Below are 25,862 nucleotides of genomic sequence, written 5' to 3'. Positions count from 1 at the left end.
CATGTTTTTGCATTTTTAGCATTTTTAAATTTGAACAAAGTTAAATAAGCAATTAAATTAACTTGTAAGCTATCAATTATTACTAATAAAATAAACTAATGAATACTGGTCCAAGAATTCTTAAAAAATTTCCGCTTGATATATACTAATTCCTCTATTTCACTTAGCTATGATTATTTTAAGATTGAATTTATTTAAAAAGCAACTGAACTAGAGCTTACAAAATTAATTTAATTAATTAAAATACTTTATCCATATAAGGGGATCTTATTCTTGGGTTCATGGATTTGTTTTTCATTGTAATATTTTGATAAATCTATTTTGAAATAGTTTCCTTTCCAATTCTATGTCTTTTATTCATCTATTCTGAAAAAGGGTCTAGAGACTTCACCAGATTGCCAAAAGGATTGATTCCACAAAGTTGGTTAAGAAACTATTCTCCAGACCAAATATATATATATATGTAGAGAGAGAGAAAGAGTAAAATAGATCATGCTATTGTCATCTTGACAGATTGTTAAAAGAAGTGAATAGCTCTTCTACAGGGCCCTAATCCAGTTATTATTTCACCTAATTTAGGGACAGCTTTGTGGACAAATAGTATAATTAATAGATCAATTCAGGAATAAAGCATCAAAGATATTCTGTGATCATATGCAGGAGGTGTGTGTGTATGTGTGTGTGTGTGTGTATGTGTTATTTTTTGTTCTGAGTGAGAATTCAAGTTGTAACATCATTAAAGGCAATCCTTACAGTTTCTGTATATTTATATGTGTTAGGGTGAGTGGAGTTAGAATGGAGAAAGAAAAGACAAAAGAGGAAGGGATTAAAATAATTTATTTCAATTTCTAATTTTTCCCAAAATGTAAAAGATTTTCCTTATCTGAAAACTGGGTGAGCAGGTCATTATTAGACTCATGTACAATCATTTTGCTTATATAAACAATGTGCTGCACAATATTGTTGCATAAATTAAGTGGATATCATATTTGTTCCTAATGAATATAATTCAGGAATGGTTAGACTATTTTGGGGAGCAAGGGGACAAAAGCATAGAGGTAGAAGATGGAATACCAAATTGTAGGAATAGAAAGTAGAACCTTTTTGTTTGAATATAGTATGTAAGGAAGGGAGTAATGTGAAATAAGTCTGGGGAGATGGGCTGGAATCAGACTGTGAAAAGCTTTACATATAAGTTAATGAATTTGTGTTTTATCCTAGGAGCCACAGAGATCACCAAAGCTTCTTGAGCAGGTGAATAGCATAGCTGAATCTATGTTTTAGGAATATTATTTTGGCTATGTGAAAGATTGGTTGGAGAGAAGAGAGATTAGAGAAAAAGAGATCAATTAGGAAATTACTGCAATAGTTCAGGTGGTAATACACACATGATTTATGGTGAAGACTGTTTAAGTGGGGAGGAGAGGATAGATGTAAGAAATTTTATGAAAAAAGATTTGACAAGATATTCCAATTGAATGGAAGGGAAAGCATGGGAGGCCAAATATGACTCCAATTTTATTGTCATTTTCTTTAGAAATATTAATGCTTGGAGTGGCTGGTATATGGAAAGAAGAATGAATTCTATCTTAGATATATTTATTTTTAGATACTTACTGGATATCCAGGTGGAGAATTCCAGAAGTAGTTAGTAACATTTACCCAGAACTCAGAAGAGTAGATTAGGATTAGTTACACGGATTTGGGAGTGATCTTCTAGAAATAAGGACTGAATTCCTGGGAGCTGATAGATCACAGAAAAAGGGTATAGAATAAAAGATCTTAATCTGAGGTCCACGGACCCTGTGGATAGATTTCAGCAGTCTGAAAACTTGGAAGAGGAAAAAAAAAAGTTATACCTTAATTTTCACTAACCATTAATTGAAATTTAACATTTCCTTAAATTACCAAAAAATATTACTTTGATAAGGAGTCTATGATACACAGAAAAGTTTAGAACCCCTGGTGCAAAGAGAGAAGGAAACAGAGATTAGGTACTCCTTGGCAGAGACATATGATTCATGGGAGAAGTATGAATAAATGGTTTAGTAAAATCAACTGAGAGAGCAAGTTGTCAGGGAATTAAGAGAAAAAAACAGGAGAGAGAAGGGTCAAGAAAATCAATTGAGTATCCAGATTTCCAGATGAGGGGCACTGGACTAAGTCAGAGAACTTTTTGTTCAAATTTTGGCTCAATAGGATCTTGGACAAATGACAATCTTTTCTGGCTTCATTGTGTCTATAAAATAAGGGATTTGAACAAGATGGGCTAAATTTAAGCTTTTAAATAATAAGTGATCAGGGAACAGCATATTTTTCTGCAGGTGAACATTGGTTGGTGTATTATTCTATCCTCACTTAAACAGATTAAAGTGAAATCTAGAGTGATTAAAGAACTTATTTATCTACACCATTCATGTGTCAAGCTAATCTAAACAAAGGGAACTCTTTGAAGAATATATTTAGAGATATATAAAAAATAGAATCCTTCTAAGATCAGTATTTTAGAGGCATAGAATAAGAAAAATGTTCAATTCTTAACATAAAATTAATTTAAAAATAAATATAACTTGGGGGGGGGAAATATTGGTTTCTCACAAGAAAATCAATTTTCTCCAATTTAATATTCAAAACATTATCTAAAATATTTTTATAATGGCTTTGAGCATAATAAGGAATCTTTTTTCAACTTAAATGAAACTAATACAAAGTAATAAATGACATACTAAGTAAAAATCTAAGTAACATTCATTTACCAGTTTATTTCTAATTTTGACTATTTTTGTAAGACTAGTGGTTACTATGTATTGAATAACTGAATTGTAGCAGATATTATGTCTTATCAGTTTAAAGTATAACAAAAACCTAGCTTTAAATTTTTCAAAAGTTGCATATGTATATAATTATATTAATGTTTTAGTCATTCTTTAGCAGTGTTTGACTAGTTGTGACCCCTTTGGGAGATTTTCTTGGCAAAGACATTGGAGTAGCTACCTATTTTCTTCTCCAGATCATTTTAGGGATGAGGAAACTGAGGCAGAATTAAGTGACTTTCCCAGAGTCACACAGCTAGTAAGTGTCTGAGACCAAATTTGAACTCAGATCTTCCTGATTTCAGGTCCAGCATTCTATGCACTGTGTGTATTGCTACCATTTAAATAGATCTTCACAGATTATCTTGTCTAATTCTCACAACCTGGTGAGATAGGTGTTATTTATTGTTTCCCCTATTTCACAGATGTGGAAAGTGAGCCTGAGGGGTCATATATAGCATCAGACACAAGAATTAAACTTGTCTCCTTGGTTCCAGATCCAGTGTTCTTCATTTGTACCATTTGTACCACCTACCTACAATTATTTGCAAAATTATAAAGTAAATCTTTTTAGTATTGGTTAAATTTATATGGTAAATGAGAATTACCTATCATTAAAAAAATCTCCATGTTGGCTACAGATTATAAACCGATTTTCTAGGAATAAATATTACAAAAACATTCAGTCAACTCTTGATTATTCAAGAGCAGATTATCTGCAATAAATGATGATGTTAAACTTATTTATCATAATTAAGCAGCATAGGTGACAAAGTCAGTTGTTGACAAAATTCATTATCTTAAGTCTCGTGCTTTTTAGCTTTTAAGAAATAACCTCTTTAAAGAGAATTATCTCATCCAATTTAGGGAAATCATGAATCAATGAAGGATCTGGAGTACAGGGAGAAACACTACTCTTTTCAACTTGGAGTAGGGAACACAGAACTGGGAACAGTTTTTAACTCCCCTGAGTCAGGTCTTCCCAATGTGATTTTATTATTTGGTCTGAAGTATTGTGAAGTTTAACAGAACCTAAAGAATAAACTTGCGTAGAGATCCTGAAGTACATATTTTTAAGTGGAAGTTGTCCACTTAATAGCATCATCTACTGGTGGCCCATCTTTCTTTCCACTGACTTAAATTGAACTTAGTTGTATTTATTTTGTATGTAGTTAAAGATGTATTTGTTATCTGTCTGATAGAATATAAGTGTACTATAAGAAATTATTTCATTCACTATAGTTGTATCTTCAGAGCCTAGCACAGTGAGTCTGGCACAGAATAGATGCTTCCTAAATGTATTGATTGATTCTCAGTCCTCTGTTCTTGTTTCAATATTCTCTAGGTTTGTATTTTCCAAAAGCTTAAAACTATCTCTTCATGAAGATGATGCCCCATCCCTGTTTTTAGCTCTGATGTCACTTGCCTTTATTATTTGGTCCATGTATCCAATTATCTCCTTAAATTCTCTCAACTGCTCCAACTCAATATGACCAAATTTATGTTTACTATCTGTGTACACTTTTAAAACAAAACTGCCAATAACTCTCAAGAGCCAAGTAAATAAAGTTCCAATTCCGAGCATACAAAGACTTCTACATTTTTGGTCAATCTTTCCAGTCTTATTTCCCTTTATGTATCCTATAATTAAATTGATATGGGCTCTTGTATCTTAAACATGCCCTGTGCTTAGGTTAAAGAGAGATATGGCCCAAAAATATACTCAGCTGATCAGCAGTTATGGAAATAAGCAGATTACCAATTTAAAAAACCTCATATAAGCAGAACTTACTTGAATTACTTTCTACATCTATGAACCAATATGTACCATTTTGCAAAGTTCTTTTGTGACATTAATGAACATGTGATATTCATAAGAGATTTTCAATGACTTCTTTATATCCTGATGTGTACTTCTTGTACTTATGTCAAATTAGCAACATATTAGACATGAAAAAAAGCTTTAATTCAAACTTTTCCCTTCCTTCCTTCCTTCCTTGATATGGATTTTTTTTATATTTCTATTTTGTCCAGCCTGGAAATATAATGGAAACTCATGTAGGATCCTTATTCTGACCTATGCCAGTTTGCCCTAAGGCATTCCTCATAGCTCACTGCTCCTAAAGATTTACTTCATCATTGCCAGACTTAGCAAAAAGTTTCAGCCCTATTTTAGCAACTCAGACCTCCCTAATTCAGAAGATTCATAAGCTTCAGCCTCTCATAATAACAGGGATTTTAGATGTGTACCATTCTAGCATAACTCCCATTTAAAAAAATGAATTTAACTTCAGCATTATTTGTTCTAAAGAGTAATTTTAAAAGTTCTAAAAAAGAAGAATGCATTTTGTCCTTTGTTCTAGGAGAATCAATGGCATCAGGAAGTAAACTGGATTTAAGTGAAGAGGGGCTATGTAATGCCACCAGTCTCATCTTACTCACTTCTCCAGTGCAAATGGGTGCAGAGGCAACACACTGATCAGGACTAGAAGATGGCCCCAGATACAGGAAGGTTAAGTGACTTATCTAAAGTCACAGTTAAGTATATAAGATGTGGTACTTGGAGGCAGTTCCCCTGATTCTAGAAATAGTGATTCTTCTATTTAGCCATACTTCACAGTCAAAGCAAATTTGTGAAGCCAAAACCAAATTCAAATTTGCAAATAACAGTAAAAATTGTTCTTTGCACTCTTCTTGTTTGTCTCTTTTCCTGTATTTTCACTCAGGTCATACCTATTAACTGAGACTTCTCCAAGGTTCTATCCCCAAACTTCTCCTTTCCCTCTATACAATCTCACTTGACAACTTCATGAGTTACCATTATTTTTGCTATTATCTCTATGCAGATGATCCCAAGATCTGTATATCTAGCATTAATCGTTCTTACACTTTTTTTTTATCACCAACTCTTTTTTAGATAAATTGATTTAGATGTCTCACTGACATCTCAAATGCACATCCAAAACACAAAACATGATATCTTTTCATCAAAACCCTTGTTCTCCCACTTTTCCTGTTATTGGCAAAAGTACACTCGCTTTATTCATCTATGTTACTAAACCCCAATGCTATTTTCAACTTCTCATTCATACTTACTTTACACATCAAATTGCCAAATCTTGTAATTTCTAATCCTATAACATTGTCTTTCTTTTTACTTATATTACATTGGTACAGACTATGGTCACCTAATATCTGGACTAATGTAAGGTCCTTATGATTTGTCTTGCTGCCTTAAATATCTTCCCACTCCAGCCTACTTTCCACTCACCTGCCAAAGGGATTTTTTTCCCCTCTCAAGTAATGGTCTGAATTACCAACCTGTCCCATCATTTAATAAAACTCTAGTAACTTCCTATTATTTCCAAGATCCAATATCAAATATCCTTTGTTTTGAATTTAAAGTTTTTCACATTCTAGATCTTTTGTTTTACTCTTCACCATTTACATGTTCCAGTTACAGCGGCTGTCTTGCTGCTCCTCACACAATAAAACTCCATTTCTCAACTCAGAGCTTTTTCACTGGCTATCCCTTTTGTCTATAATAACTTCTTTCATTACTTTCCTTGGTTTCCTTTAAGATTCAGCTCAAAACCTATCTCTTCTGCTGGAGGGTGTCCTGTCCTTAATTCTATCCCACTGTTAGTACCTTCCATCTAAGATTACCTTCTATTTATACTCTGTGTGTGTGTGTGTGTGTACACACAATTTATTTATATTTATATAGTTACTTTATGCTCCACTTTAATGTTACTTTTATGCCACTTTCTTCATTAGGATATGGGTTCCTTAAAGGCAACAACTGCTTTTTTTCCCTTCTTCACTTAGTATTTGGTTCACAGTAAGTGCTTAATGAATACTTGTTAACTGACTTTGTCATTCTTATCTCTTTATTCTACATAGTTCACTAGTTATCATGTAACTTAATATTTTGGCAGAGTTTCTTCTCTGAACAAAGTTTAAATATGTTTTTATTTGAAATGTATTTAAAATATATTTTCAGCATAATCATCATCCTGAAACTGGGACACTAAAAATTTCTAATTCCTAAATGTAAATTGCTTCCCCTATACCTTTTCTCTCTAAAATAATTTTATTGAAAAGAAAAAAAAAGAGTTTCTTCAATCAAGGGCTGCCCACTCCAAAGAGGGTTATCAAACAGTTCTTTGTGGCACTTAATCAAATCATCCTGGAGTCTCCTAATCTTGTCCCCAACACATCTTGATAATTGGTCTTCTTCTATTCCATTAAGTGATATTTAACAGTCACTAAATTCTATATTCTGTTAGGTCCAAAATCCAGGTATTTCTGGCATATATGGAAGAACTAAATGCTAAGGATAGTTATATCAAGGTATACATAATTATTTATTCAACAAAAACTCAAGAATTTGTGCATTAAGGACTAAATCAACTAAGAAGAGTTGAAACAGTTCTAGTTCAGAAATGGAGGTCAAACTCCTGAGCCAATCAGTGGAGAAACTAGACCCATGAAGGGCCTCCACAATTTTACAAAATTTACAAAATTTTACAAAAACCTTTACAAAATCCAAAATGACAACACCAGCACCACCAATACCACCACCAAAAAATGTGGACATAGGAATTAGGAGTGAAGCATAGAATTTCAAGCCCACATTTGTCATTTGCTATCATATGCATCCTAGTATAATATTTGTCTCAATTTTTTCATAAGAAAAAAATTTCTTATTATTTGGAATTGTAAGAATGTTATCAGCTCTTTAAAAAGTACTAAAAAAGTATGAAAGTTTCTTCTGTTAGTATAAATTGTAGTAGAATGAAATCTCATTTCCTAGAAACTTGGGAAATGTTTTGTTATATAGCCAGATTACAAAAGAGTTAGTCCCCAATTGCCTTTATTAAAATAGTGTTTACTTGGTAACTGAATTTAATGCCAGACATGCCTATCTTATATCTATCTATTCATAAGGACCTTTCACTTTTATCAGACTATTTCAATTTCTTCCCATTGTATAGGAGGGGGAAAGAGACGAGCATTGGCATTGTATATTAATTAAGAGGATCTATATTGAGAAACATGGTAATGAGTATATGAACCAAGATCAATGGAAAATCATTCTCTCAAAGAAGTACACTTCAGACCACCTGCAGAGAAAGAAGCAATAGATGAGTTCAGGAAACAATTTATAAGCAGGGCATAAAGGCATTATATAGTAGTGACAGGTGACTTGAATTAAACAGCTGAAACTCTTTTTGACAAAAATAGAGCAGATAATAACTGCTTTATAAGCTGTCGTATTAATTTCATCCATCAAAAAATAGAGAAACCAGCCATAGGAAATTCTACTCTGCATTTTATTCTCAATAACAGAAGCAAACTGGTTATTGGATAGAAATTATCACGGCCCTTTTCACAACAGTTTGTGAAAAAGAGAAAAATCATCACAGTCTGATGTGTACTCTGGATTTAGGGAAAGGAGTTTTCAAAGAGTTCAGAGGAAGGATAGATAGGATACTACTGAATAAAAATTGGTAGTGGAAGTCAGCCCAAGAGATGAGAGCAAAGGTAAAAGATTTCAACAAAGTAGAAAAACAGGAGTTGTTTGAAGAATCCGATATCAATATGAATATAGAATATTTATACAGGCAAAATTATTTTCTATAAAAACAGGAATAGAACACAGAATGACTATCACAGTCCTATAAAACTAGTGGTAGGAATACTAAAGCTCAGAATGAGCTAAGAATGATGATGAAAGCTAATGACAAAAAAACAATACTACTTTTTATGGGGATGGAAGATACTTTGATAACAGACAAATAAGAGGAAGCTCAATGTTTATTTTACTGTTTTATTCCTCTATTAAGAACACTGAGATTTATGCTAAAAATGATATTACTAAAATGTCTAATGGGCTTGATAGTCAAAGAAAGCAGTTAAAAGAGTTAAGAAAGCACTGAGATACTCTTAATGAATTTATATCATCTGGTTAGGATTAACTACATCCTCAGGTACAGAAAGAACCATCAGATGTGCTTATGCAACCAGTCAGTGATATATAAAAGACTCTGAAAATAGGTAAGGTTCCCCAACAGAACTGGAGAAGGGCAAATGTCATAGTTTTTTAAAAAGGAAGAGAACAAAGTTTACAAAGTAAAGGCTAAAGAGTTTGACTTTGACTTGGGGGAGGGGCAAAAAAATCAAAAGTGGATTATTAGAGATGATTAAAGAGAGAAACACTTAGAAAAATGATTACAAAGAAACAGCATGAATTTGTCAGGATCATATGTCAGACTAACCTTACTTTTTTTTTTGTGAGAGGGCTACTACTACACTGGTAGCTTAAGGGAATTGTGTGATTGTGTGTGTAAAACATATGCGTTACAGCTAGATTATTCTACAAGAAGTCTTTCCTGTTTTCTCTTGATAATCATTGCCTTCATTCTGATGATTATCTCCAAGTTATCCTTGATCTATCTTGTTTGTATATAGTGTTTGAATGTTGTCTTACCCATTAGACATGAACTCTTTGAAGACAAGTATTGTTTTTTTCCCCCTTTCCTCTATAATGCCAGCACTTAGCATAGTACCTAACACATAGCAGGTTCTTATTAAATTGATGGGTTGACTAAAATATCTTATCATTTTCTTGTGGAAAAAATGGAATGATGCAAATCAGGAGATCATACAGTCAGAAAGATTCAGAACTTGTTAAATTGTTTAACTGATATTGAAAAGCAGAGTCATTAATAGGCTAGGGCCCTTTGATAGGTAGGTGGTTTCTAGTGGAGTGTCTAAGGGGGATCTTTGATTAGTCCAGTGCTACTTAACATTAATGTGATGTGGACAAAGGCAGAAATGGCAGGCTCATATTTGCAAATGACAAAAGGTGGGAAGAGTTATACTTATTTTCAAAAAATCAATATCACAAGCAAACAATGGGGTAGATATGGTTGTTTGAAAAGTATCTAGTAGTGTTAGTGGATTGTCAACTCAATAGGGATCCATAGGATGTGATGTTCTAGCCAAAAAAGTTAAATTTGTTTTAGAATACAGTAGCAAAGCTTTCAGGAATTAGAAGTGGCAGGTCTTTCATATTCCGCCATAATTTGTTGACATTTGGAATACTGTGTTTAGTTCTAGAAACCACAGTTTAAAAAGGACAATTGTCAATAAGTTGGAGGGCATATAGAAGACAGAAATTAGAATATTTTCTCCTGGAGAAGATAAGTCAGATGGAACATTATAACTATCATTCAGCACTTGAAGGGTCAATATATGAAAGTAAAATAAGACTTTTTCTATTTAGCCCCAAAGAGCAAAAACAAAAACAATAGGTAAAGTTGAAAACAAGTAAATTCAAGCTTGACACTAGGAAAATCTTCCTAATAATTACAGCTGTTCAAAAGTAGATTGGGGAGTTTCAAGTGGCAGCCTTTTCTTCATCTGAGGTGTTAAAACAGATTACTGTTTCTCAAATGTTAGAGATTGTTTTTGAAGCTCTAAATATGACAACTATATGATTTGTCCTGGAACTACAAATCTACCATCTATTTCACTTAGCCATTCTTCCTCTCATATGAGATCTATATTTTTACATCTAAGACTATTATCTCAAAGAACAGTTTTGGGTTTTAGAAACATTCTCTATATAATAATCTACTCTAGACATACTTTAAACAAATATGACAGAAAAATTCTGGCTGTTCATAAAAGATAAATTATAAGGGTTTTTTCTTTTTTATTGCAAAAGGATTCACTAGAAGCCTTTTTCCATTATTGACTGACATGGAAATTTTGACTTACTCAGTTTGGACCTGGATTGATTCCACTCTCCTTATTCCAGGGGGCTCACCACATTAATATAGGAATTAAGTTTGTACACCTAAGTGACTTCAGCCCTACTGCAGCTCAGAATTCCTTAACTTAAGAAATCCACTATTCTGTTAGAAGGGGATTATAGGAATGTGCAATCCACACTGAGAAAGATTCCTATATTATGTTAAAAGCACAAATAAAGAAAACTGAAATATATATGGTTTTTCCTTTAAAAAAAAAACTTTAAAGAAAATTTCCATTCCAAATTGTCTCCCTTCCTACAGCTTCTCCCCTATGCACTAAGAAGGCAAGCAACATAATATTCCTTATACATGACTTTCTAATGCTTGTGACTGGTTATTTAAAGAAAAGCTAAGTATAATACTAATAATATTATTTATATTAATTATTAATTAATAATATTAGTATAATATTAAAGCCCACTTCATGTGACTGTTCTAGTACAGAATCTATTTAATATACTAAAGCTAAATAATAATCATTTGAATAGTTAGGGAACAACTATGTAACTTAAATCCTAAATGAACAAGACAATGACTTATCACCCACTATGACGTTATCTATAAAATGGTTAGATGACACTAGAAAATATTGCAAGTGAAAAAATTATAAACCAATAAGAACACTAAGGATTAATGATAAAAATATCTCTTTTATGTTCTTATATCCCTTTTCCTTTATATTCTGTTTAATATTGTGTGGAAGATATTCTGCTTATTTCTATAGGAACAAAATAGCAGAGGTTAAGAATAAAAAATAATTTTATAAAATATTGTTTGGCTATGCATTATAACAGTAAAAAACAAACAAACATTTACATTTAGACTAAATTATTACTGGAAAAATATGAGTCACTATTTAAAAGAATTTAATAAAACAAATCAAATTTTAAGGAAACAAAATCAATATTGTTTCTTAAGCACTCGCATATCCTTCAACTCCAAATATAGATTTTTTTATACCTTAAAGCTCATATAATATCCTAAAACAGATGGTTACTAAGATATATACTCATCAGCTAAAGTATGTAAAAGCAGACACTACACACTGAAGGAATGGAGCCACATAGAACTAAAATTAAACTTGTATTTACATAATAATTCTTGAAATCTTAGTTTTGTTTCCAGATATGATTGAACAATCATGCATTAGGGATTGTAGCAGCATACAGCTATTTGATTTAAACATAATCCATTCAAGAGACACACATTATTGTCTGCATATTTCTTCATATGTACTAATCAAATTTAGCACATTTATCTTTAGATAATGTAATGTCAGTAATTCAAATCGTGAATTATCTGTATGAAGTAACATTTTGTGAACAGAAGTTTTCTTAGGATTCAAGTTTTAAAAAATCTTAAATTTTCATCACTAGTAAATAATTTGTAATTGAATAGAAATGAAAATTTTCTGCCTAAAGATTGAATATTCAGATTGAATCAAAATATGTGTGGAAGAACATTAATTTTTTAAAAAAATTTATAACTGTATTACTGAAGATTGAAGAAGAACAAATTTAGTGTAAAGCTGATTATCAAGAAACTAAATGAAATCTCACATTCAAATGTCTAACAAAAAAAAACAAACCATCAAACCTAAATATGTAAGGAATCAATTATAAATCACAAATGTGAAAAACAGATCCTATTTTATCTAAATTGTTGTAAAGGTTGGTTTTGCTTTTCTTTTTTCAAAATAGTAAATAATAATGCTTTAAGATCATGATAAAGTATTTGCTATTAAAATGCTCAAAATAATTTTAATTTTGTTTTGTTCATTATACAAACTAATGTTTTCAACTACACGAATTAATCTTTACAATAAGATATAGCCTGGTTAAAAGCATATTTCAATTTTATTGCCTCAAGATATAAACTTTCTGGCAGTTATATATGTATTTAAATTTGATGTTCAAGAATAAACTTTTCCTAGACAAAAGAAATCATTAAATGTAAAAGAAAAAATACTCAATAAACCAAACCTTTGCCCTTTTTCATAGGTACAATCTAAAAAGGGAGGGGCACCCTGCTTTTGAATGTATTTGTTTTTATCAGGAGATTCACGATTCAAGTAAGTTGCCAAATCATTTACCATTTGTTTCATAAAATGTAAAATTTAATTATGATATAATATCATTTGACATCTATGATCATGGGTGCATACATGTGAATGAACGAATAAATCCTTAACCCACCATATCTTTTTCTCCACTTTGCAAGCGATCACCCGTGAAAAGTATGGTGTAGATGACAGGATGATACCGTACCTGATTGGCTCTGGAGGTGGTCATGGGATCAGATGGAGAGGACTTGGTGGTAGTTGGGGAAGATGGCAATGTCTGGGAACAAAGCAGTTCAGGAGCAAATCAACCTTTATAAGCCTTAAACTGATCATTTAAACAAAACAAAACAAAATGAAATAAAATGTAATATAACGAGAAAAAAATTCTAAGAACCAAATCATCTCCTACTCATTCGAACTTAATGGAATTTAAGATCAATTAAGTAATGCATGTAAGTATGCATGCATAAGCATGTAAAAACAAATTCATGAATTGAAATCAAGATGGTGATTGGGAAAAATTCACATGAGTTGTAAGAGGAAATCCTGACCATATTCATGTACTGCAGAATATTTTCTTTCCTTTCTCGCCTTCTTGCGGGAAAAGAGAAAATAAAACAAAAATTCCAACAAGTTCAATGAGCACACTACAACGAATATTTTCCAACAATCAAGAAAATGTCTGAATTTTGAAGAAATGGTGAAATGAAGTTTATTTTTACATAAAATTATCCTTGTTTCTCACCTGTCAAATATAATCAACAAGTTAATTCCATGTAAATTCCACGTCTATCTTTAATTACAATTTTTTTTAGCTACTGAATTATTGGTAACAATTTGTTACCAATTCTAAAATACTGACACTTTAATAAAAAACCCATATGTGAAAATGCAAATATTAATCTCAAGATGGCTGAATATGAAACCAAGGCCATCACAAAAATTACTACAACATGTTTATCATTTAAGTTAAAAGATCATTCACTTAAGGGGGAAAACAGTTAACAATGCATTGTAGCAGCAGCCTATTGTTAAAACAAGAAAGAAAACCCCACAAAAATAAAGTAGGAGTCATATTTATTGTTCACTTTGTCTAAATGCATACACATAATATAAAAAACATTTTAGACTAAAATGTTTTGTTAGATCAAGGAAATACTTAGCAATAGCCATATTTAGCTTAGAAACTTAAAAAATATTTGCAGAACATTAGATTTCAACTTAACAGATATATATTGATAGAGTATTTATTCACCAAAACAATTATTTAAACATTCCTGATCGCAACAGATGTCTTCATCTGCAAATTCAACTCTGTATGTTGTATTTTGAGTTTGTGTATGTGTAAGTATGTATATAAACTGTAGTATTTATGATCATACAAATATTAACCAAAGTAACTCAAGGCCATTGATAAGCTTAACTTTAAAGGTTCAGCAGATAATCTTAACTTCCTTATAAAATAAGAAAATATAAGTGATATGAAAAAGAAAACAATTCTACATTTATCAGATTTTCTTCAGATATATTCATGTGCACAGCTGTCAAAAGAAAAAACCCCATAGCTTTCAGCATATGTTTAAATTTAATATTACTGGCAAAAATGATCAAATCTAAGTAGGCTCTAGAAATGTTTTCAATAGATTTTTTATTCAGTATTTCTCCTCAAGGCTAGGATGTCATTAACTATTATACGACAGCATAAAACTCAGTGACACTAGATAAATTCAAAAATGGGGGATTTTGAGAGAAATAAGCCCTGACATTCTGATTAAATTTAATATTTTAAATTATAAAAATGAAAAAATACTAAAATCATATAATGAAAAAGAAATAAACTGAGTATTTAAATTTCTAATGCTCATCCTTAATGAAAACCTGTCTGTTCTTCAAAAATACTTTCATTTTTAACTTATCTTTAAGAAATATCACTAATGCTTATTTCTAACATAGGCTTTATTTGGGTGATATGTAGAAATCTTGGTGCTGCTAAAGAGAAAATTTTCATATAAATCCTTCTATTTACATTACACTAGTGTGTACATATACATACACACACATTTAACAGAGATTACATTGTGAAGCATAGTTTTATTTCTCTATTCTATAAAGTATATTTTCATAGCAGAGATCCATTTTCACCACTATGTAAGATAAATAAAGGATTCTCTTATTCCTACATTAATTTAAAATGTGTATTCTATGAAATCAAGATTATAAAGTTTTTTAAAATGAGTTCAGTTATGAGATAATAAAAAAGAGAACCTGTAGAACTATCGCAAATTTGTAGAAGCATTTGCATTTATATCTTATAAGATCACTACTTTTTTTGTTTCTTACTATAAAATGCAAATTGGCAATCATAGTTCTAGAGTTGACAATTGTATATATTCCTTAAATCAGTGTAAAAGCCACAATCAATAACAATTCTTAAGGTTAAGTCTGAACAAAACATCAGGGGAAGCTGAATTATGACTTGTCCACAAAGATGGAACAAAGAATATACCATTAACAATAATTGGCAATTGATAATCAACAGATATATTAATATGGAAGATATAATTTAGACGGAAGCTGAAAAAAGTTATATAAGATAGTTATCGTAGCTCTATTTAGTCCTCATCATTAGCAATCTTTACTTTCTTTTTAGACAAATGAGTATCTAGCAACTAATTTATAGCTATTTTTATCAGAAATTAATTTTCTAAGTTTCACTTGTTGAAAAACTATTCTTGTAGCAACTTAATAACAATAAACAATAAACTATTATCTCATTTTTTCAATTCAAATTTACAGCCAAACATGAAAGGTCACCTAACAACTGCTATTTACTTAATAGAACCAAAGTAGCTAATTAATTAGAACAAGGAGCAAAAAATGGGTGATAAAATAAAACCTTGATGAAATAGAATCCAGCTTGCCAGAACCTTTAATTAACCAGATGTTTAACAATGAAAACTGATGCTGAGAAAACTATCCCTAAGGCATTGAAATGTCTCAAATGAAGAAAGTTTAAATTATGTTTATTACACCACATTAACTAAAGCAAGAAAATAGTCTAATATGTATCTGGAAAAGATTTTTACTTGAGTTAAAATTAAAAAAAATTTTTTTTTTGGATCTTTCTTCAGTTACAAAGAAAACACAATTAATCCAAACACTGTATCCTGGTTTGGGTTAATCTAGTTTTTTGCTTTGTTCTGAAATTACATCTGATGATATTGCCTGGTTAGGTAGCAAGCATAATTGTTTTACTTCTGTTTACTACAGAAACTTTAGGTTTCTGGTAAGGTTTTAATGTGTTGTACATCTTAAGTATTTACATGTTTTTGTTGTTATTGGTGGTGTTTTTTTTTTTTTTTTGGCTGAGGCAATTGGGGTTAAGTGACTTGCCCAGGGTCACACAGCTAGGAAGTGTTAAGTGTCCAAGGTCAGATTTGAACTCAGGTTCTGCTGACTTCAAGGCTGGTGCTCTATTCACTGTACCACCTAGCTGCCCCGTGTTTTTGTTTTTTTAGCTAATGGGGGACCTTCCCTCTTAAAAAGCTAAACAGAAAAATTTATATAATACCCTTTAAAATAGCAATAGCAACAACCATTTAAAAATAATTTTACTTGTAAAATATTTACATTTGTATAGCATGAATTTTGATTTGGTGGCTTCAAGTTAAATATCAATTGGGGTCACATAAAATATTTTGTTAAAATGTGGCATATTTCATATAAATGTTTATTTATTTATTTTTTTATTTAATAGCCTTTTATTTACAGGTTATATGCATGGATAACTTTATAGCGTTAACGATTGCCAAACCTCTTGTTCCAATTTTTCACCTCTTACCCCTCACCCCCTCCCCTAGATGGTAGGATGACCAGTAGATGTTAAATCATATAAATGTTTAAGTGAAGATATTTGTTGTGTACTCTCAAGATTTATATTTCTTAAAGGAAAAATTTTGTATAACTAAAAATAATATATAGGCAAAAGTGTAGTTATTTTGGGGCCTATTTATTTTTTTAACTATTCAAATAAGCCTAATAATACACTTATCTGCATGGCTTGAATGATTTCTGAAGATTTATGCTTTAGACACTTGAAAGGCTGAATTACTTATGATATAAAGTTTGAAGAACTTTACTAATTTGAGTTACTGAACAAGTAAAAGAAATCTTTAAAATTTAGAGAATTTCACAAAAGGAGAACTCTTCAACATTGAAATTATTAAGTTTCTGGGAAAAAGAATTTAAAAGTGACTAGAAATAAGTTCATTTTCTAAGTTTTCCAGAATGAAAAGGTTATATCATTCCAGATAGCTGTTGTTCACTTGTTAGCATAGATATAGGACAAAGACCATCTACATATATTAAAAGACGGTTCTAATAAACAGGATTAAACAGTAAATCTGAATTCTAAATCTGCCTTTGTCACTGGCTTCATCATTTCAAAGGGAAAGTAGGTCTCTCTAAATGCTAAAAGTGTATATATCACATCTAGAGATGCTCTAGTTCTCAAATTTCTGCTTTTAGCTAACAGAAAAAAGTATAACCTAAAATTGCAAATGGCTTTAATTAACAAGCCACAATGACCTATTCTACTACAAGTTTACAAATTCCAATTTAAATGGGCATTCACTGCTACTTGCAAATCCTTTTATTCAGTTTTTGGTGTTCCTTACCACACTAACCACAATAGTTATTTCAAATTTTTTCCATTCTTCTTAAATTCCCATCTTATCTCCTATTACTTTATTGAATTGAAAACTCTTTGGATTACTTCTTTCAGTCTTCTTATATCATCTTAGCTTTCTATCTCTAAAACCATCCATTCTCTTTTTGGGGCCAAATCCCAGAAGAATAGATAAACTTTTCATTAAAACTAAATATACAAGATGTGCCCTGAAGCCTAGCCATTGTTCTTTCCATTTCCTGTATATTAATCTATTTTTAATGCTCGTTCTATCTTCAGACTCAGATTTCTGTCTGCTTACGGAAAAACAAAAAATTATTCTCCTAAACCTATGAATGATCCTCTTAACCTTTCTACTCATTTTATTTTTTCCAATTCCAAAATATTTAAATATATAATAACTGTATCATTTCTTTAGTACCTAGAATTCCAATAATTCACTAAAATCATGCTTCCATTTTTATGAATTTAAATAAAGTTCTTAAAAATCTCTAATGACTTTCTTGGTAAAAATCATTGTTTTCCCTCAAATATCATTCATCTTGATCTTTCTGTTGCTTTTGATCACCCCCTACTTATTCTAGCTCCATAATACTATAGTTGGTATTCTTTTAGTTATTTCAACATTTGTTTCTTCTTCTTCTTTCTCTATGTTTATATGTATATTTGGCAGGGTTCAGAAATTTCTAACCATATTTTCTTTCTCATATCTTTTCTCTTGATGAACTGATCTACATCATGTTTTCAACTATAATTACTACCCAGATAATTCTCAAATTTACATTGTTAATTCCAAACTCTCACATCAGCAATCTGCAAGTCTCCTGGATCTATTGACAAGGTGAATATCAATCTAACCAAAATTGAAATCATGACTTACCATGACTAATGTATCTTAACTATCTTTTTGAATGCCATTTATTCATCTAGACTAAAATCTCTGTATGTAAAGGACATAAAAGAAAACTGGTCAGAGATTATTCCAAGATAGTCATTAAATCATATTAATTTTCCCTGTGAAATATTCCTCAGACCCATCTCCTCTTCATTTTCATTGCCATAACTCTAACTTCAAAAAGAAGACAAAGAGAAGAGAATTGATAGGAATTTGTGACTGACTTAGAATTATCTTTGACCAACTTTTTTTTTAATCCTTTACATCTAAAATTACTGTCATAACCCTAAATTCAAGTAGTTATCACTTCATGCTTGGATTTAATTTTTGTTTGCTCTAATCTGTTCTGTCTTTTGAAAGCACATTCTTAAATAGGTCAAAGAGCTTGGCAAAAATCTAGAACATATTTTAAAAGGTGATTTGTGAGTATATAAGAAACAATTATGAACTAACATGATTTTTAAAGAAAAAGTCATATTAAAAGCATTTCCTTTTTTTTGACAGGTTATTAGTACATGAAAAAATTATGGAAAACTTTAAGTATAGCACACTTGAACTTAAGCAAATATATGACAATGTCTTTAACAACACTGTTTTGGAGAAATCTAAAGGTGAAAGGTGGAATAAACTATAGTTAGCCTAATAATTGAAAGAGCAGATCAACACAATAGTAATTATTGTGAAAATGTCAACCTGAATTTCTTTCACAGAACTTTAGTATGCTAAAAACATTATCTTAAGTTTCTGGTCTATTAAATATTTGCTACAATGACCTGAATATAAATGAATGTACATGACAGCCTTATCAAATTGTAAATAACAAATATGTAATATCTTGAAGCAGACAGAAAGCTAATACTTTATAAGGCATTATTGGAACCATAATATGCTAGATATGCTAGAATAATGGGCAATCTTTAAAAGATTAAATAGAGATAAAAGCAAAGTGGAGCTAAAAGATATTATTTGACTTCAAACAATCTTTCTAGCTTTCAACTTATGATCTAGAACCTCATTGATAACATATGATGAAAATAATCTTAGACTATATTAACAGAAACTAGAACTGGAAAAGACTTCTTGCAGAAGTAGGATTTGAGCTGTATTAAAAGAAGTTCCCAAAAATAATTGTGTTTTTTTAAAAAATACAGAACTTGGACTTGGGTATGCATTCTGTCTCTGCTTCTTATAATCTGTGTGGTCTTGGATTATTATTTTACTAGCTACTATTAGACTAGCTACCTCACATGTAAAAAAGGGAGATATATGATTTTAAGCAACCTTTCTAGCTTTCAATTTATGATCTAGTTGATAACATATGATGAAAATAAGCTTAGACTACATTAACAGAAACTAGAACTGAAAAAGGCTTCTTGCAGAAGTAGGATTTGAGCTGTATTAAAAGAAGTATGGGAAGACAGGTGAGGAAGATATGAATTCCAAGTATGGAGGACATTGAATAAAAAGGCATGGAATAGTATTTAAGAAACAGCAAGTACATCAATATGATGGATTCTGAAAATGCACAAAGGTGTGTAAAGTATGAGAAAACTGGAAATATAGGAAGAAGCCAGGTTGAAAAAGATTTTAAATGACAAACAGAGCATTTGATATTTGAACCTGGAGGAAACCGACTCTCTCGAGGTTTATTGAGTAGGGATAGTCTATAGAGGTAAATTAACATGGTCAGTCCTACACTTTTGGAAAATCATTTTATAGCTGATTGAAAGGCTGGAGTAGGAAGAGACCTGAAGCAGGGAGACTAACCAGAGTGTTACTTCAATAATCCAGGAATAATTTGATGAGAGCCTGCATGAGGACAATAGCAATATTTGAGGATAAAAGGAGTCATTTACAAAAAAATGTTAAAGTAGAAATGACAAGATTTGGCAACAAATTAGATATGAGGGATGGGTACAAGGAAGAGGAGTTAAGGATAACTCCAAATTGCAGAGCTGCAAGCCAGAATGCTTGGATAATTAGAAGGATGATAGCACCCTCAAAAGTAATAGGAAATTTGGGAGAACAAAGGATTTGGGGTAAAAATAAAGGGTTCTGTTTTGGATACATTTTGAGTTGGTGATGCCTATAAGATATCCACTTTGAGATGACCAAGAGACAGTACATTAAATGGGACAGGCAGTCAAAAAGAAACAAGGGTAAAGCATATAAGTGTAGGAATTATCAGTATAAAAACTATTAATTGAATTCATAAGACTAGATGAAATCACCAACTGAATTAATATAAAGGAAGAAAAGAGGACCTAGGACAAAGCTTAGTGGGTATAACCTGGATGAAGAGCCAACAAAAAAGAGAAAAGGCAATCAGATAGGCAAGGAGGAAAACTAGAAGAGAACATTATCCTGAAAACGTAAAAAGACATAAATATTCAGGAAAGTAACATGACTGACACTGTCAAAAGTTACAGAATAGTCAAAAAAGGATAAAAACTGAGAAAAGTCCATTTATTAGATTTGACAATTAATTAGGAGCACTGGTAATTTTGGAGAGAGCAGTTTTAATTGAATAAGAAGGTTAGATGCTAGAGCTTCTATGAGAAGTGAGAATAAAGGAACTAGAGTCACCCAGTTACAGATAGCTTTATAAAGCATTTATCCACAAAAGGGAGAAGCAATAAAGGACTACTGCTAGTGAGGCTAATTGAATCGTGTTTTTTTTTTTTTTTTAAAAGCTAAGTGAATGTCTGAAGGCAGCAGTAGGAAAGAATCAGTAGAAAGTTTGAAAATCAGAGGGAAGATGATAAAGATGGAAGTAGCTGAGATCAAAGGCACAGGATGGAAGATTTTCCTGAGTAAAAGGGTTATCCTTTTTATATGAAACAGGAGTGAAGAAGATGGTAGAGAATGTGATGTGATATAAGTGAGGATAGAGAGGTAAGATGATAAAGGAAGAGGGAACTCTCAACAAATGTTCTCAGTTTTTTCAATGAAGCAAAAGGTCCTCCTCTGAGAAAGTGGGTGCAGGGAGGCTTGAAGACAAATGAGAATGTTTGGATCAGCCATTATTCTGTGATTAGAAAACTGATTATGGAGGTACAAAAAGGATTGCCCTGTTGTCAAGAAACCCTGATGAGACAATATAACAAATTTCTAGCACAGTGAAGGGGAGAGGAGAGTATAGCCAGTAAAGGAATTATGATCTAGCAAAGAAATGGCAGATGGAGGGATTGAAATGGGGAAAAAGAAAAATAAGTTTAAAGGTTAGGGAAAGAAGGAATTAGAAAAAAGAATACAACCAAACAAAGGAATTATGAAGTTTGTGAACATGAAAAAGATACAACTATAAATGTTAGTATGATCAATTGTGTCCTAATATTTTTATCCAATATTATATTGTTTATATGGCGAAGGTGAGTTGATCTGAGTCATGAGAATTAAGAATGAAGAACTGGCAAGTTAGAATACCTGAGGAAGCACCAATATGTGTGCTGAAATCTTTTATGATAGTAACAATGTGACTGAAACACTAAGGCAGGCAGTGAAATTATTGAAGAAAGAAGAATATCCGGAGGATCCAAAGATAATTTCTACCAGAATCTATACTGGTCAATAACTTTAAATAATGTGGATCTTAAAGTAGAAAAGAATGCTGAGGGACAGTAGGAGAAAGAAATTCAGTAAGTAGCACTGGGAAAAAAGAAGTATTCCAACTCCTTGATACTAGAGAGGCAGGAAATATGGTGAAGTATAATCAGTATTGGAAAAGTAGAACAAAAATACACTGTCTTCAGGAGAAAGTCTGGAAGACAGAAGGAAAAAGAAAAGATTTAAGATGAAAGCAAGTTTGTTAACTATGATGCATTCTGAGTGGAACATAGCAGAAAGGACAGGAAGATGTGGAGGGTCATCAACATACTGGAATTAAGAAGAATGGGATTAAGGGAACAGACATTTGGGGATGGGGAAAGTAGGTACTTGATGATTTAGAATTACTGTGATGCTGAAGAATGCAACCAAGTTAAGAATCTGTGGTTGGAAAGAGATTCACTGAAGGACTATTCAAGATTATTTCTTTGGATCCAATCTCATACTAAAGTGTGATGTCAGAAGAAAAGACATTATGAAACCCCTCAAACCTACCTTATATTAGGAAGGAGCATATCTTCATATGGACTAATGAATAGGGTCTGGAGAGGGGATTAAAAGTGGATCTTTTGTTAAAGTAGGGATTGCTGGGAATATCTTGAAGGGAAGGCATATAATCCAGAAGTAACTACTAAATCTCATTCAAACATCAGTTGCAGAAACAAAAGATTTGAACTTTGGAGAAGGGGGAAAGAAAACAACTTAGGGACATGAGTATGTATGACATCTGATTTAAAAGGTTGTCATATGCAAAAAAAGAATCAACTTGTTTTACTTGGGCACCTAAAGCATAACTGGGAACAACTGGTCAAACTTTTTGCAAGAGATGTTATGGCTCATCAAAAGGAAAAACTTAATTAAAAGGTGTTAAAAATGAAAAAAAGAACCTGTTTCAAGAGATACTCAATACTTAATTGTTATAGCTCTTGGAACAGATATTGTTGCAAAAGAGTTTCTGCTCACATATAAGTTTAATTTGATAAAACTAAACAAAAAAGAAAAAAGAAAAGCAGAAAAACAAAACACATTAAAGTCCCTTCTAATTTGAACATTCTTTTATTTTTTTCATCATCAATAGTTTATACTTCAAGATTTTCATAGCTTTATATCATTAATGGAGACATTTTTTCTAACAATGTAGAAAATATCCCAGTCATACCTTTTAATTTTAATTTTGCAATAACAACCACAAAATAGTAAAGGACCTAGCCAAAGCCAAAGGGCTTTTTGGGTTTTTTAATATCTTTTAGATAAAAGTGAAACACTCAGGTTACCAGCCTACTGTTCATTATCAAAATATGGCCATCCTATCAATTTGTTCATATATGTTCTTTTTTTGTTAGTGTCATCATTTGCTCTAGGTTGCAGCCTCATACTCTACCATGGTATCTTTTCATGGTTTTTTGGATCACCAATCATTGTACTTCTGACATTGTAGGATTTGATGATTTGAAGCAAAGTAGTATCACTGACAGAAAATGTGGATTTAAAATATAGGCTTTTATAGCAAGGAGCAATTTTGGGTCATCTGCAGAGCTTTCCCAAGATATATATGTGTATGTGTATGGAGAGACCAGTTAAAAGGGGTTAACAATGAAGCATATGTCAAAAAACATTTATAGATTTTTCTCATTCCTCGGATGCTTAAGCCTCTAAGTCTTTGAGAAAATAGTATTAGAACTGCAAGGCCATATTCAATCAAGTACAGTGTTATCCTCAAATTAAAGCATCAGGAAAAATTCTGTCAATACTGAACACTTTTATATTTGGATTTTGCATAGAAAGAATAGCCTTTCTAAAACTGGCAAATATGTTAATGAGTTTATGTATAAGTAAAAAAAAGTTATTTTCCCAATCATGTTTAACATAAAACCTCATCTTAACAGGAAAGGAAGATAACTTTGTAAATTATAAAAGTTTTCAGGGCTGCATTTTATTCTAATGAATCAACTTGCTTTTTTTTTTTTTAAATCAACAAGCAAGACAAACAACTAGGATCTCATATTCACAACATTTGTCAATTGCATAATTGTGAAGACATAGTCTGCTGTAGGGGAAAAATTTTGTCAAAGTTAATCTCTTCTTTGGTTCATTAAGTATACCCTTGATGCATACCATTTTCAAAAAGAATATTTTATCAAACAAAAATTATCCATTTAGGTTGGTGGTTATTAATGTCTTCTTAGTTCCATTTTCTGATAATAAAATCCTTTCCTTTTTGTAGACTCTTTCCTTCTCCAAAGTATCTTGAAAATCAATTTCTGAGTATCTTTCTCTCCCATTTCCATCACTTAGATATAGGGAATTTATTTCAATACAGAGAAAATGCTCTCCATTAATCTAAATAAACTATAAAAGACTCACAGTAGCCAATGAACAGTTGGCAAAAATTTCTATCCCTTCCTGTGAAGTCTCACCTTCAACACAGAGACTTATAAAAGTCTCTGGCCTGATGGCATACCCCTAGGGAATTAAGACTGCTCCTGGAAGGAAACAAAATCTGAATAACTCACAAAATCCAAGTAACTCACAATATTAACAGCGAGTGAAATCCAAGTTTTGTTCCTCTTTTCCATGTCTCAGTTCCTTATTTATCCTTCATGTCCAGGGCCATGTGTGTAATCTCCTACTCTTCTAGTCGTTTAGGGTTCAGAAATTTCCATGACTCCTCTGGAAGCCTGGGATTCAAAAATTCTCACTGCTTATTCCTTAGAACCTTTGAAATTTTGTAACCTCCAGGAAAAAACTGTTTTGTTGGTATATGAACAAGTTTAGCAAATCTTAACCTCATCTTTTAAGTACCATTGGCCAATAATTAGGTATTGAGAGGTTAGAATCCAAATATAGATGTTTTCATTATTGTTGCTAGTAAGAAGAAATCTATGCAGAAAGAAATATGAGCAGATTATACTATTTTTTGTTATCTTCCTTCCAGGCTCATATACAAATGCTCTCAGGATGATATGGTATATGTTATTTTAAGTGTTTTTCATAATTTTGTATGTTATTCTGCTCACAATTATCTTTCTCACTTGCAAATGAACTTACATTCTTTGTTTATTCTGAGCTTTGCCTCACCATAGGGAAGGCAACTCTGGTAAGAAGCTTGTTGCCATCAACTTAAAGCAGTTGATATGTACACAGAGAGCTGTCAAGATAGTACATTCCTTTCTATATTTTTAGGTATTTAATCTTTTTCATGTTCAATTCCTTTCATGAAGAATATGTTCATGAAATAAAGATATGAGAAATCTGAGTAATCCATGAAACTTATGATCATTTCTTAATAATTAACCAAATCTTTCAAAATATTTCTTATTGCCCTTTCCTGTACCTACTGCTAAATCAAGTCACTAGTTTTCAAAGTATATAGTGACTTGGTTTGGGGGTAAACTTAAAGAATGTCCCTATTTTTTTTTTAATTCCTTGTAATAAATGTTGACATATAAGCTAAAATTATTGCATGGCAGAATTATCCTTGCCTTTAGATACACATTTATATATATACATACATATATATATATATATATATATATATATATATGTATGTATATATATATGTAACTTAAATTATTTCAAAATTTCATTTATAGTTAAAATGTCAAATTAGATATGGTTTAGAACCTTTCGTAGCACATTCACTTGCTGGTTCTTAACAAAGTATATTTAGCAGTTGGAACTGGTTTAAAAACTGCGAATCTTATCACTATTCTGACACTGCTACTACTTCTACAGAGGAAGGGGCTATAGATAGGACTGAGGTATCATTTTGTACTTTTATCCATTTTCCAGGCTACTGTAATCAAAAACAACCACCATTTCAATCTTCCTTTTAAAGCATTTTTTTTTAATCACCATGGCTTTTCATTGTCTTTTGAGGGATTCCCTCAAAAGGGCAATCATGATTTAAAAGTAGTTTTGGTTCAGTGATCAAACTCTTTATCCTCACATTAAATTTTCTGTTCATGCTTTTATT

At 31.5% G+C, this 25,862-nt stretch overlaps 1 protein-coding gene across 6 annotated transcripts in view; it reads right to left on the bottom strand.

Annotated features, from left to right (window-relative positions):
• The window catches only part of NOVA1 (NOVA alternative splicing regulator 1), a 159,279-nt gene that overhangs the window by 9,486 nt on the left and 123,931 nt on the right, over positions 1 to 25,862 (bottom strand). For 5 of the 6 annotated variants that reach the window (XM_031952277.1, XM_031952273.1, XM_031952274.1 and 2 more), the window contains one exon: positions 12,904 to 12,975. The exons of the other annotated variant lie outside the window; for it this stretch is intronic. In XM_031952277.1, the coding sequence (XP_031808137.1) occupies positions 12,904 to 12,975 (72 nt within the window). The remainder of the gene's footprint in view (positions 1 to 12,903; positions 12,976 to 25,862) is intronic. 6 annotated transcript variants of the gene reach the window in all.

Source organism: Sarcophilus harrisii, chromosome 2 (genome assembly GCF_902635505.1).
Source record: "Sarcophilus harrisii chromosome 2, mSarHar1.11, whole genome shotgun sequence".
In the NCBI taxonomy this organism is placed as follows: domain Eukaryota; kingdom Metazoa; phylum Chordata; class Mammalia; order Dasyuromorphia; family Dasyuridae; genus Sarcophilus; species Sarcophilus harrisii.
The sequence above is the reverse complement of the archived record's forward strand: the minus strand, read 5'-3'. Positions and strand labels throughout refer to the sequence as shown.